Genomic DNA, 15459 nt, shown 5'->3' on the forward strand with positions numbered 1-15459 from the left:
GGGTACGCAACGGAGTAAATCGAGCCAGTTCTTGCTTGGACAAATCCAGCAAACTTTGTAACATACCCGATCTTTCTTGGACTTTGATTTTGGGAGAAGGTACTTTGTGAGCAGCAGCCACTACCACTAAATTGGAGGGCCCTGCCACTGGAGAAGTTCTTGGGGTTATCAACGGAGAAGTTCTTGGTGTGATCAACGTCTCCAAGTACTCTTCAGTTCTTGGTGACATCAACGGAGAAGTGAATGAACCTGAGGCTACCGGAGACGCGGTTACCGCCGTTGCAGGTCGTGGTTTGCGAGTGTAAGGTTGCGTCCTGGCCGAAGTGCCTCTCTTGCGACTGGTTTTTTGTGGACTTTTCTTTCTCTGGGGACTTTTTCTCTGCTTCTTTTTCTGGGGGCTTCTTTTCTTTTTCCGGGGTGGTGTCTGGTAAGAGGAGGGTCCCGCCACTGGAGAAGTTCTTGCAGACACAGGTCTCCTTGGGGACCTGGTCTTTTTCTTCTTCTTCTTGGAGCTTCGTTTGACTTTTTTCTTGGGGAGAACTTTGGGGGCATTAGGATCCCATCTTAAGAGAGAGAGAATGATGACCCCTCCTAGAGTACCGCTCCCTCCAGGTTTCAAAATGATTTGTTTTTTGGTTTGAGTGTCGATGCGAGGATCGGCCAGTTGGGTCAAAGCGACTTTGTTTCGATCAAAAAAGCGTTTGGTTTGATGAGGAATCTGAATGATCCCTTGTAGTAAGTGACGTGCTGTCACCGTGAACCATCGTAAGACTTCTTTGAGACAAGCTTCTAAGACACGAGCTCGTATTTGTGGATTTTTTTCTCGACTGATGCCATACAAGGCACGAATCAATTTGACGGGAAGATGCGACTGAACGGACGTCATGTTCAAACTGTGTGACACAGACGAAAAGTGTCAGGGGTTTTTATAGATGTTTTTGTTGAGTGAAATTAAGTCGAGGACGGAGACGTGTACAGGACAGGCCCTCCGTCTTGGCCCCAGTGGTGAAAAAAGTGGGTACGAAATCGCAAATCATCGGGGGTCGTAGGTTTCAAATCGACGAGTAAATAGGCGTGTGGCGTTTGAGTGGCATCGTCGTACGCCTGAGTCAGCCAAGGCGTCCCTAACTGTTTGGCTAAGACTTGCACTTGCGATTTATCTCGAGGGCTTTTAAACAAGACCACGTAATGCGCATTGAGACTGATGGTGCGATGGGCTTTACTTTGTTGAAACAAATTTTGGGTGATGTAAACGACACTGGCATTACGATGATGCCCTTTGCGTGTAAACCACAGTTTAATTTCTTCTTCGTCTTCTCCTAACATGTCGTCGAAAATGACCAAATGGGTTTGACGGGAGTCAGAGACGATGCCGTCGTCTTCTTTAGGAATGCCTTCCACAAACACGATGGAATCGCCTTGACTTTCTCGCAAGAGGCTGTACGCCGATTGCCACTCTTTGTAACACCACACGATGCGTTGAGGTGGACGATCGATCAAATGATGTTTGTGTTCGATCAAACGTTTGACGAATTCGGTTTTGCCTGAACCGCTAGGTCCAGCAATGAGCATGTTAAAGGGATGGCGAAGATACAAAGCCTCCCAACTGGCACGATCTAAGTGTTCGTCGATGACTTTGACAATGGAGGAAGAGGGAGCAGAGACAGCAGAGGTAGCCATAGTGTTAGGAATGTCACTTGTGACACGAAAACAGACAAGACAAGAGTTTATATACTTTTTTCAGAACACGCTTACTGAATGTTTTAAACATGAACACGAAAGACAGAAATACATAAAAGCCTAATGCTTAAGTACAACGATAAAAGGCACATCAAAATCATCAACGTGGACTAAACACAAGTGTCTGTACAACATGTTTTGGGTAATGTTCTGGCCAGTTCTATAGAGGGTAAGGTCACACAAGTGTCCTCCCGAAAGGGTCTTTCAGGCATGTTCACGACAGTCCTGTTCTGGGTGACGGGTTCTTCTTCTTCTGGTACCGTCACCAACACAGGTTGAAAAGTAACTTTTTTCTTTGGACATTGAAAGAAAGGATCACAACTCTCGAGCTTACTGGGCCACTTCTTGGGTCCAAGCTTCAAAACCCCATTTTTTCCAGGCACGGACATCTGTCCAATGGGGGTGTAAGTCACAAACTACACACACATCGTCATACACGTCTTGGGTAGCTAAAAGTTGACGAATCTTTTTTTCCCGTAGAGGTCGAGAAGTATCCAGATGAAAACATACGGTTTTGAGCAAAATGAGTCTCTCGTGAACATTTAAAGGCACCACTTTCATGTTGAATGGATGGTAAATACTGTTCGTAAAGAGCCCACAAGGAATCGGCTGGTAAACGAAATCCCAGAAAACAAGTCACTAAGACACACACCACTTGTCGACCCAAATTGAATGGATACAGTTCTTGTAATAATTGATGGTAATGATCCACGGTTTGAATATGGTCATTGAGTTCCTTCCACGGAATCTGTTCAGTCACTTGTGACATAAGCCGTGGCATGGATTCCTGATTTTATAGTCTCTTTATTTCGGAAGCAATAAAGGTACTTTCTAACTAGACATCTTCGTTCTCCAGTCGGGAATCTAAATCTTGCGTACTGTAGCCTACACTTCAGAGTTTGTTTAGATGTTTCGTCTTCCGCTAATCAGATTCCACGTAAAATATTTTGGTAATCCTTTAACTCGTCTTCCTCAATACGTTGCTCTAGGTGAATCTCGAAGTAACCAAAATTATGAACATTTAGTTCATTCACTAACTGAAAGTGTTGAACAAGGTCTGACCACTGAAACAATTTCTGACGAATCAGTCCTCTTATTCCATTCAGGTACAAGTGGTTAAACATCTGGTGACGTAACGGATGCAACAGTTCTTTACGTTTGACTTGTATATTTTGACCAGCTCTCGGTAAATGCGTTCTCTCAACTCCACAGACAAAGCACGAATATTCTCTTGTAAAGTATCCATGAATAGGTCAGTCCGTACAATTCACAATCTTCTCCTAGAGCAAACGTAATCCACATAGGAAGTAATTTCTGACCACTGCCATTCAGGGTAACGTCCAAGAATCTCACTGAACTCTTTTGATGTAAACAGTCTAGAGTGATATAATAGGACGAATGCACACTTGACCCAGAGACATCTAACACACTGGTTGACTTTTTTCACTTTCCTCTTGTGAATTTCTCGGCACAAAACTTCTACAGTTACCTATTGAGATTTCACTCTGGCAAACCCCTGCCAAACTTCCTTGTAAATCTTCTCTTGCAGTTCTTTAGGTAATGACTCAATATCGTTTTTGAAATGAAGTTTAAATATTGGTATCGGTGATGTCCAACATTTGATTCCTAACCAATCTGGTTTCTTCTTCTTCAACGACATGGTAAGTTACTTCAATGTCTCGGTCCCACTAAAGGTAAGTAATGACAATTCGGTGACCAACGAGCATGTTCTAGGTAGGCAGAACCTTGTGGTTCCCAGTGGTGAAGTGACACACCGCAACTGAGGCACCTGACTTTATCTCCTTCGCCCATGTAGAAAAATCCGGCTCTGGCTAATTCTTCGGGGGTCGGACCTCCCAAATACTTAGTTCATTTTCCTTTGAACGATTGAAGACGATTTTCAAAGTCGCAGTATTCCGACAAACGTACAGGGAACGAATATTCGTCTTTCACAGGTTCGTTTCGATGAGGGTTGGGTGACATGGACAGGAGTTTGCTCAGGGCTGTATGACATCCGTAGGGGGGGTAGACGTGAAGGTGGACATCCACCTTTAAAACGAAACCCAGTAAAGTGTCCAAGAGGACGAGTGGCATCGCTTTCGCATCCCTCAGGTTTGGCACGCACAGCATCACTTTCCATGATGGGGTAGTGAGAACAAAGTTCCCATGATGCTTTCCGGCATCGCTAAGGTCACAACGTACAGCATCGTTCCCATCGCAAGGCTCACAATCGCATTCTACTTTAGAGTCCCCAAACTTGAATTGTACCCTTCTGAACTTGTTTTGTGTTTCTCTGAAAGTATTCATCTTATTCGCTTGGTCTTGGTAGTCACAATGAACTATCGATCTTGCCTAGGGTTCCTTTTTATATACAGACCAATACCGACGTGTCCATACGGTAAGGTGAAATGATTGGGAAGTCGCACTCGCTTCTGGTACACGATTTGATAGACTTTTTCCAGTGATCGACTGACGTTGTGGTGAGTGGGTAAACGTACAGTCTTGTTGGGTTGGTGAGTGGTCACTTTAAAGTGTTCATCCTCTCCAGATTGCAAGGCTTCTTTCAATACCCCAAAGTTGACCACACGACTGGTACGATAATTCAGAGTCAGTCCTTTCACTTTACACTTCGTGTGCACTTCTCCTTGTTGGTCCCGGTATTCGTAGCCGTAATTTTTGGGAACGCCACTGACGAAACTTAGAATCTTGTCGTCAGGATGCTCGTCTGTCCAGGTTCCTAAAGGGTCTCTTTCGATGTCAGGGTGCTGTTGACTCGGGTGATGGATGTAAATGCAACTGTCAAAGTACAGGACACGTTCCCCTAACAGTTCTAAAGTTTCGTACAATTTTAAGCGAGCATGAGCTGTCACGTAAGCCGCATTTCCAAAAGGGTCGTCTTGTACAAAGTCCAGATCTTCTTCGTAATTGACCAAGATCAAATCCTCGCGAACGACGTTCACGTGTTTCATGAATTTGGTTTTGTCGTGAATCATCTGAAAGTAGCGGGAAGGTTCTGTCAAATACTCCGTCTTGGGTAAACACGGACGTTGTGCCATTTTACCACACAAGGAATTTAACATCACTTTGGCAAACGATCGCCTGCCTTCGTTTTTCTCGATGTGGTCTAAAGTAATGCCTTCTTGTGCCCAGTATTTCTCTTTGAATATCTTTTGGTCTTCGGGAGTGTGACACCAGGAAGGATAGCCGCTGGCGTCTTGTTTCAGTTTCAAAAAGGCATCCACGTAGTCTGCGAAAATGCCTTTCTGCGTGGGGTCACCCTTGTGATATTGTTGTGTCTTGGGAAAGTGACAAATTTCGTACACTTCTAACAGTTGATATCCCATGTCCAGAGCTTTGAACAATTCTACGCTGACCCATGTTCCCGTCAAAGCCCGTTCTTCCTGGGTGTGCTGACAAGGCTGATCTTGGTTGCACGTTTCGGCACAAGTACGGCACAAAGGAAATATCAGTTTGCCTTGGCAATGGTGAGGTAAGACGGGATGTTACAAGTCCGTGGGAGGCAAAACTTTGCACTTGATCAAACCTTCGTATTGTTGAATGTTTTTCAGGTCGATGTGTTCCGTCAACAACTGTGGGTGCCCTGCAGGAAAGCGACAATATCTGCACACGTAGGGATACAGCGAACACACGTCCAAGTATTTGATTTCTTCTCCTTTCTCTTCGTCGGCTTGGTACAGCAAACAGGTGGCATTGGTCCTTCCTCCGTACAAATTATCCCTCGGGTTCAGGGGGTCCATGAACTGGTAACTTTCCACGAGGCGTTTAAATTCGGGATCAGTTTTCAAACGGTGATCGTATTCGTGTTCCCACATTGCCACCACTTGGTATCCTTGCTGTTCTAACTTTAGGCGTCGCTGACAAGTGGCCTGGTACAAGTCTTCCATGGTTCGTTGTAAAAACTGATTTTTAGTGCCACGGTCAGGGTAACAGACGGGACATCCGTGAAATAAGCAACCGTTAAACTCGTACACGATCTTTGGGTTTTCTAAGTCCCAGCCATCGACCGAATGTGTTCCGATGGTCTTTTCGCCCCCTCCGTTGCGAGCATACTGAAACCACTTGTCTTCCTTGTCGCACAAGTAATGTAACCAGCGTAGGGCTTTGACCGAGTATTGACGTTTGACATAGTTGGTCGTTTGAGGACTGATGACAGCCACGGTGTTTTCAGGCATGAATCGTTGCCGGTACACTAAGGAACACGCTTTGGCAATGGTGCAAGCTTCTTTCAAAGGATCGACCTCCCGTGTTCCATGAACAGTTCTCGAAATTTTCCACAGCAACGCCTTAAAATGTCCACGTCGGAACGACAATACTTTAGCATTTCTTCCTGAAAGTCGAAAGGGTCTGAGGCGTGAGCCTGGTACCAAGCGTAGAAAGCGTCTCGTTGTTCGGTACGCATGTTGTCAGGGTCGTAATAGTGAGCCTCAGGCAAATGGGGTAGAACGGCATGTTGATTAGCTTCCGTATTGAAAAAGTGTGGAAAGTGCCCTTTAGCCATTTCTGTCATTCCAAACGTTTTAGGCATTCGACTCAAAGGCATGGCCAAATAGCTCATCGAATCTTTAAACTGTACTTGTCCCACTTGCATGAAAATGATTTTGTCTCCGTTCAAAGTGACTTTAGGACGCTCGGTGCCTTGTTCCGTATAGTATCTGAGAAGAAACTGTCCATCGTATCCGGAGAAAGTGTGAGCCATCACCGTGGCACGACGATGACAATCTCCGTAACGTTCGATGTCCTCTTTGCTCCACGTCTTGTCGATGGGGTCTAAGACCCATTGTACGAAATCAGCTAGCGTGTTCAGTCCCCGAAAGATTTTTTCACCCCCTCCAGGAATCTTACTGCAGTAAGGGCAATGACTTACGATAGGTTCTTGAATGCACTTTTCGCACGCTCGATAAGCCACGCAGAAATTAGGAATGTGAATACCTGTCTCTTGCATGCATTCGAAATCGAAAAGATGAAATTGCCTTTCTTCTTGTGTCCATCCACTTTCTCTGGTTGGGATTGGTATTTTTGCATGTAGCATTGGTGTTCCAAGTCCACGATGTGGTGACAAATGTGACATTTTTTCTTTCCTGAACATACGTGTCCCTTGGCATTATTGGTACATATGCCTTGTCCACACGTGGGGCACAATCTCAGCAGTTGACAAGCACATTTCTTCTGTGAACCTTGCGTCTTCAAATGCTGTTGGTAACAGGCAGGGCTGAAAAACGTGCGCAGACAAGTTGAACAATGCACTGGTTCTTGTCCTTCGCTCTGACAGGGTGGAGAGGCCAAACATGCTGAGCATTTCGATCCACAATGCTTGTGTTGCTCTCGATTGTTATAGCCATAGTCACATTTCTCACAGTAATAACTGTATCCCAGGAATCCAGTGATGGTGGTAATGGTATCGAAATGGTCATCGTGATGATAGACGTGAATGTATTTTCCATCCTTAAGGTCTTTCCCTCGAAACAACAGAGGCCCACGCATTTGTTGAGGGTGCACTTTCAAGGTGTAGCGTGGAGCTAGGGCAGCTTTCAATTTTTGCATTTCAGGAATGCCACAGGGTTTGTCTTTGAGCAAGCCAGCTTGTTGTAACAGGAGTTCTGCTTCGTTTCGTTGTTTGGCTCGGTCCGAATGTTGAATAGTTTTCCAGGCTCTTTTGCACTCTGCCGTGTCGTTCTTGTTGACATAGGTTCGTCCCACCACAATGGCCCTGGCTAAACACATCTGGTCTTCAGGGTTGTTAATTCGGACGAGACTTGTTTTGGTGCTGCGAAGCTCGTCCACCAATAAGTTCTTTTTGCGTCCAGTCCCTTGAGGAGGAGAGACGTGGGTCATGTCCAGTGTGGCTTTTCCATCGGTGATGTCAAACTGGTCATTGGATTGTTGTACGTGTTGAATTTTGTCCATGACTTTGGAAGTGGTCAATTCTGCAGGGCTGCTAAACTCGATCCAAACAGGGGATTTCAAATCGTCGTGTTGTATGGAAAGTCTCAAGGGATCGTCTTCTTTGGGTTGACATTGTCGCTTGAGTGTGGTAAGTAAAGAATCCTACACCCCAGTGATGAACCCTTCTGCTTTCTCCAACGGTACTTCGGACTTGAAATCTTTAAACTTCACCGTGTATTTGTAAGCCGTGGTTCTAAATTTTCTAGAGGAACGCTTTTCTGTCTCTCGAATGTCATAGTACTTTTCAGGGTTAACTAAGGGTGGTGAACTTTGTTTAGAGGGTTTGGATTCTGGTTCACTCATGTCCTCTTCAAAATCACTGGCATGAATTTGTGCCAAGACTTCAGCCCTGGTACGAGGCGATAGATCACGTTTCTGCCTCTTACTTTCTTCTTCTTTCTTCTCAAATGAATTGGATCGTTTCATCTTGATGGAAAAACGTCAAATGACTAAAGTTTAAACACCATGGACTAATTTATAGTCCTAGGAGACCAGCGTATATAAAGGGTGTGTGTCTTGTCCTTTCACTATTCATTTCACTCTCAAACCGAGCACAACGATGGAAGAGACTACCCAAATCGAACATTTCATCAGAGCTTTGCGAGGGGTCATTAGAAAATTTTCTTCAGACCAGCCGACGGACTACTCTCCTTCCTTGCGAGATAAAAGTCAAGATACTTGCTATATCTGTCAGAAGAAAGGGCATTGGTCTTCAGAGTGTCCAGACCGTCAAAAAAGAAAAAAGGGGCTAAAAGAGACAAAAGTCAAGATACCTGTTATTATTGTCAAGAAAAAGGACATTGGTCTCCAGATTGCCCAAAAAAGAAACAAAAGGAGTCAGAAGAAGAGAGGGATTCTTCAGAGGAAGAAGAGGAAGAAAGAAGACAATTCTATTTACAAGAGGCAAAGAAAAAGAAACAGGAGAAGAAAAGAAGAAGGGAAGAAAGTGAGGAGGAAGAGGAGAAAAAGTGTGACCGTGAAGAAATTCAAAAAACAGAGAGAGTGAACAATGAGACAGAAGAAGTCTATGAACTTTTTAAAGTGATTTGTTGTGAATTGTGAATTGGATTGTAAATATTTATAAAAGAATAAATTAGATATAAAGGTAAGTATCTTTGTGTTTTGATTTTAAAATAAGAACGTACACTCACACACTCATACACAGACACGTACTATAGGGGTAAAATGGTTTTTTTTTGAGTTATTGGCAATTGAAAGTCTATCTCTTTTCGAGAGACGTCGGTGGCCCTGAAAAGGGCCTTTTTTGGTGTAGGGGTGAGTTTAAGCAATCAACTTTATCTGTCTTAAGCCTTTGCCACGGCCGAGGCCTACTTCTGGACTGCGTACTGTTGATGATGATGATTTGGTTGAAATCACTAAGGGTGGTACGGTAGGCTTAGTCACAGGGTTGGAGTGTTTAGCTCGGGAAGGTCGTATTCTCTTCGGTCGTGATAAAGAAGTCTGATACATTTGTTTCAGACTTCTTAACTTCGCTAAAATGTCTAAAAGTACCATGACCGTTTGATTTTCACACCCTTGTTTCTTTGCTGCTACTTCTTCTTCTTCTTGTTTTTTTTTACCTCTTCTTCTTGCTGTAGGATAAAAGCTTGTTCCGCTTCCTTTTGCTGTTGTATAAATTTCTCCAATTCTTCTTTCTGTCTCTGTCTAAAATTCTCCACGTGCGGTAATGAAGAAGGTGACGAAGGTTCCGGAACAAATTCTTGCGAGGTAAGAAAATCCACAAAATCCCAATTCGCCTCTTATGAAAGTAAGTCCATGTTCCCTTGAGTAGTCTCTACCGTCGGTGCACCCCAATTTATCGTTTTCTGAGTTTCCGTCATGTTGAAATAACTGTCACATGGATTGACTGCGCACAGGCGCTAGCGAATCTATATAGACCACGTGACGTCACAGACTGTTCTCTTCGGATCGGATGCGGGCTGACTGAATTTTGTAACGCGTGTTTGGATTGGTCAATGAACTCAATCCGTTTCAATCCTTCCTCTACCTATAAATAAGCGCAGTTCACTGCATTGATTCACCTGTTCTCATCGCCTCGAGATGTGGACCACAGTCGAATCATCAACCCTTGTTTCTTCGGTGATGTTCAGGACGGACATACTAATGTAGGTTCGATCCAAGTGGACAGTTGTCCACAGGTCAGACACCAGTCTGTGGATACGAAGAGTGTATGTGGAGAGACAAGGATGCCTCAAGAGGACTCTGATTTATGGCCCTGCAGTAAGACGCATCTTGAGGAGAAGAAGATGCCGCAGATGCCCTTTATGCTAAGGGCATATTAGCATAAATCCAAAGGCCCTTTTAAGGGCCACCCACATTTCTCGAAAAGAGATAGACTTTCAATTGCCTATCCCATTTTTTTTTTTTGTTTAAAAACAAATAGAGACCACTCCCTGTTTCAATTTTCGTATGTTCCATTTCCATAGACCCATCAGGTCGGGACCGTATTAAAATAGGGTCCCGACCCTGTTCCATTACCCCATGACGCTCAACAGACCACCACTCTATTTCCCCATGTTCAATTCCCCTTGACGCTAGACAGGCCCACACTCTATTCCCATGTTCAATTCCCCTTGACGCTAGACAGGCCCACAATCTATTCCCATGTTAAATTCCCCTTGACGCCAGAGTTGCCCATGATTTTTTCCCATGTTAAATTTACATAGACGCCAGAGTGCCGGGACCCTGTTTTTAATGGTAAGTCCCATTGACGCTAGGGTGCCCCACTTCACTACTACTGTTGCGTGCAGTCAAGGCAATGGGTGTACTTTATCTACGGACCTAAGTTCGAATCTCCGATAAGTACAACATACAAAAATCTCCAACCTGTCCGAGATAATTATTTGTACATTTAATGTCTTCTGATAAGGCAGTTGTTGTTATAAATGTGTTTTTTGACCAAATTGACTGCATTATATATTTTATGTTGTTTGGTAATAAGGCATGCATATTTATGTGTGTGTCTCTTTTGATTATTCAGGTGCAAATTATATGTATCATGTACGTCATTATAAAGGCAATTTTACTTACAGCAAGTGTCCGTTATAGTTCGAAGAAGCAGCGTTATAACGAATGAGCGCTGTGTATTAAAAAACAATATAATCCATGTAAATTGGTATTTTCCCTTGTAGTAGCAAAAGTATGAACTGTATATTATAAACTCATATAATATATATTAAATAGATGCCACAATATTTAATATATATTATGCAAATTTATTATATACCGTACATTGTCATACCTAGGAAGAAAAATATACTCGAGTGGCTCCAGAATGTGAATACCTTCCGTTTCTCAGAAATTCTGGTTCCTATATTTGCTGTTTATTTCCTTTTCTTTTCTTCAGTATCCTTGAAAAACTTCCACCCTGCTACTTTGCCCTCCTTCAGCACCTTGTATGTGTGTTGTTCTACATTGACAAAAAGTCTGATGAGAATCAAATGACAGCAGAAAACCTAGCTGTGTGTATAGCTCCCAGTCTGATGAGAGAAGAGCTGAGAGGGGATCGACATGCAATCGCATCAGCTACCACCATCACCCTGTGTTTGATCCGGAACTTCGTTTACTTATTTGGAAAGCAAAGCTTGAATCTATTTGCTGAACATATATAACACATTGCAAGATCGAGTATGACCGGAGGACTTCTTTTGATATCGAGTTCATTCCAAAATGTTGTCTTGACAAGCATGTTGTGTCTGATCCTTCTCAATGGATGGTCAAATCAATATGTAATTTCCAATTAAAGTCTTCTTACGACGTCTTGCTGTTTCCAGTTGAAATTGGTACGGATCCGACGTCCAATATGACCGCCATTGCAGCCATATTGAATTTTGTTTTTATAACTGCTTTGCCTGAAGTAAAAACATATTGACATTACATTTTTACCAGAATACTTATAAGCCGTCTAGTTCGTCCTAAATGAAAGAGGTTCCTTCCTGATGTCCAATCTGTGGGCCATATTAGATGAGAAAGAGCCAGCCGTTCACATGGGGCCGACTACATATAACATGATGTCTTATAGTAACAACTTCTTGAAATCTTGATATAGTTACTTCCCCAGAAAGAAATCTAATATTGCCACGTACTTTTCACTAACCTAAGTGAAAAGGCTGGTCCTCCAAATCTAATTAAGAAGTAGAGCATTTCTCAACATCCTAAATGACCACCACAACAAGGAGTTTTCAACACATGTCTCTGTGTGACGTCTAGTTGGTCTTAAATGAAAACGCTGCCACTATCCAATATGGCTGATAACCTGCCATTTTGAAACTTATTGTCACTACTCCTTCTGAATTGATAGTCATATTTTATTATTATAGCATGAATATGAAACTACACAATTACTTTGCTAAGCTACATCATGAAACTTAAACTTAAATTATTCAGTGTAATGTACGTCACTATATATTTTTGTATATATGTACTGTGCGCATAGTTATTGTTAAATAAGCTATTCAACGATCATTATCAAATTAATTTATATTTTCTCTCTCTTTTTAATGAAAACGTTACAGTCTGATTTAGTTGTGTCCGTTAGGGAATTTTCTATGCTTGACAGGGTTGCCTCACCTTCGAAATCGTATTACCTATCAATTATCTTATCCTCTGACTATCGAATCAGAATCTACCTTAGGGAGGAGGAATCGTATACTGATCCAAATTATTTTTGAGAAATGGATTTGAAAAAATTAAAAGATGCATCAAACCAGTATTGAATTACACGTTCAGTATATATAACTGTTTTATGGTTTTCAAATTCGAAGTGACTGATTCACTCAATGATGGTCTCACTATTGTCTATCGATATTTTTTGAAATCCTGCATATTATAAATTATAATAATTTTAAAATGATATGTACCATTAAATAAACACTAAAATTATTGAAAGACGTTTATGTAAACAAATGTTCAGTTATACGGAGATAAATATGCGCTCTCACTTATGAGATTGGAGCATAATATGCAGTGGGGGGATGGGGGTTGGTGTTGAACAGAGCAGAATTTCAGACTGAAGTAAAGCTTTCTATGAAATGTAAAAATATTACAAGCGCCAATAACACTAAAGTAGGGAGGGTAAATAGACCTAAATTTCAGAATGAAATAAAGTTTCCTACGACGGGTGAAAAAATACAAGCGTCATCGAGACCTCTAACCGGATTATTTTGTGTGTCAGATATGTGTGTGTGACCTACAGATCAAGGGTGTACAAAATTGACAGGACAGGTCTCTCAACAAAAAAACTGTATCTAAACCTATTTGATATCGCGACCGTAGATCATGCAAATTGATTGTGATAAATCTATGAAGAATCGCTTGCGTGTGCGAGAAGTTTTCACATTTAATCGTATCCATGTCTACTGAACACGAAGTCTGATTAATATTTCGTAGTCCGTGTGTATTAACACCATTAAAACAATCAGAAGATTGCAGTTATCTCTAATCACTTTGGGGATTTGAGTAAATCGCTTAGTAACATAATATAATATCGGTGTTTTTACATCTGCCTCGGGGAAATATCCGCGCTTGATTTAATTGTGTTTCTGGCATCACATCTTTATACACTACCATATTGTTCCTACTACTATCAAGATCATCAACCGATAGCGCATCGTTGATGTCGGTGATAAAATCAATAATATTTGTACTGTCTTCATCCGACGACTTATCCTCTTCATTAAAGTCTTTAAGCACATTGTAGCATCTCTCATTTTCAGTACGCATATTTTAATAATAGCACTCCCAATGAGGTTCCTCACGCAAATATTTGGATTTTATCACATGATACTATTACAACACGTCGACGCCAATCGCGCACATACAAATAAGCGCTGACTCTCGTTGACGTTGAAAGTAAACATCCAGAAGCAGAGCCGCAATCAACAAAGACGGCAGCTGAAGTTGCATCTGCGTTTGAACGAATTTACCAACGAGGGCCACAACATGGTATACGATGGACACAGGTGCTAAAGGTTGATTCTGGCAAAATTGTCTTGATGCATTATCATCTCTGATGAAACTGCACAACAAAAAAATCAGTCTAGGGCACACCGCCGTTCATCGCGATCAGGCAATCGATGAACGATTTAATCGAACACTTGCTGAGTGGTTATTATGATACCATATATGCAGGAAATATCTCTGAATAAAGTTAAAACAGACATGAGATCTCGTGAATGGATTGCGAGACTTCCAAGTGTGATAGCTGCGTTAAATAATAAAATTATTCGTGCAATGTTTATGAAACCCATCAATGCGATCACAAAAGCATATACCAGCACAACGACATGACTCCTTCTCAAAACAATAAGGACTAGGTAATGTGACAGTAAGATATTTATGTGAACCTGGTGAACTTGAAGGTGGTAAAAAAGAGCTACTGACCCGGCCTTGATTGTGACAACATATAACATTTCCGCGTGGTAAGATCCACGTGTAGACCTGCACTTTACTGTTCTTCAACGTGGATTTGTACTTAAGCAATTACAAGTAATTCCTGAAGATACACAATTACCACCGCCTTCACTTTTGTGAAAAAAGTGTACCAGAGCCCCCGACGTCGATTACATTCAAAACAGGTCAGCATTACATTTTCGTGTGTGACCAAGACTACTATTAATTCTATCAACGGTCTATGGTCTTGGATTATTATTTAAATACTGCCATACCATTACTGTGACACAACTTACGCAATGATTATTCTGATGATGTTTCAGTGTCATGATAAATTCAGCATGGAGATCAAAGTCGCGTTTTATTTTTTGTCACATTGCTTATAGCCAGCTAATTTTGTCTGTACTACATCGTCGCCATTCTCAGCAGTTTGATTATGATTTAGTGTGAACCGTCCGCAGCTGAGACATTCGTCCGACTCGAGACACTACAAGATAAACTAAATCTGACCATTTGATTTGATCATCAACAAACTGAATACGTGTATCGGAAATAGTTAATCCTTGTGATGAATGAATCGCTATAGCAAATCCTTGCATCCATGTAGTTTTGCCCATAATTAACGCGCTCTAAACAGCACCTACATGAACCAAAACAATATCATTTAACACACTATTTTGTATATCGTTACTTCCAGGACTTTCAACATCAATATCTTGCCGTCGCGTATATGCTGGGCGATAACACAATGGTACAAGTAGATCTGAAAATATTTCTTTATGCAACAGAAATAACTGCTGCTGAAGTGAATCGCGTACTATCTTCCGTCTTGTAACTATCAAATCAGCAGGACTCCATAAATTCCAGAAATCATTTGCATGTATTTCCGGAACTATCTCACGCATTATTTCACACCGAATCTTGTCTGGTTGCGGTCTATTTAATTTCTTCAGCTCTTTTAATGAATCATCAATCGATAATCATTAGCTATGTCCTCCTAATAATCTACAAACGATTTTAGCCATTCATACAGAGATGATCCAAGAAAAGGTGGTGGTTGACCATGATCGCCACACATAATAACAGCAGTGTTTCAAGTAAATAACCAATCAAGAAACGTTTTAAACATATTTAGCGACACCGAGCCTATTTCGTCCCAAATAATAATTTTAGGAATGTATTTTTCACCTATTTGTTCAGGTGTCCATGCGTCTCCATTCCATCTAAAGAAACGGTGATAAGTTTGAGATTTTACTCGTCATTCGCTCACCTCTTTGGCGAGTCTTTGTGTAGGTGTCAAAACAATCGTGTCAATATTCCCTTAACAACTGTTCAGGAATACGT

General features: G+C 41.8%; 1 protein-coding gene across 1 annotated transcript in view; it reads left to right on the forward strand.

The window, feature by feature from the left end:
* LOC149790499 (uncharacterized) overlaps positions 1 to 12434 on the forward strand; it is a 37222-nt gene extending 24788 nt beyond the window's left edge. Inside the window, exon 9 of the mRNA XM_089973230.1 lies at positions 11072 to 12434. Coding sequence (XP_089829356.1) covers positions 11072 to 11336 — 265 coding nt within the window. The 3' untranslated portion in view covers positions 11337 to 12434. The remainder of the gene's footprint in view (positions 1 to 11071) is intronic.
* Positions 12435 to 15459: the final 3025 nt, after the last annotated feature.

The sequence above is a fragment of the Sinohyriopsis cumingii genome, chromosome 10 (genome assembly GCF_028554795.1).
Source record: "Sinohyriopsis cumingii isolate HCF-2022 chromosome 10, ASM2855479v2, whole genome shotgun sequence".
NCBI classification, from domain to species: Eukaryota; Metazoa; Mollusca; class Bivalvia; order Unionida; family Unionidae; genus Sinohyriopsis; species Sinohyriopsis cumingii.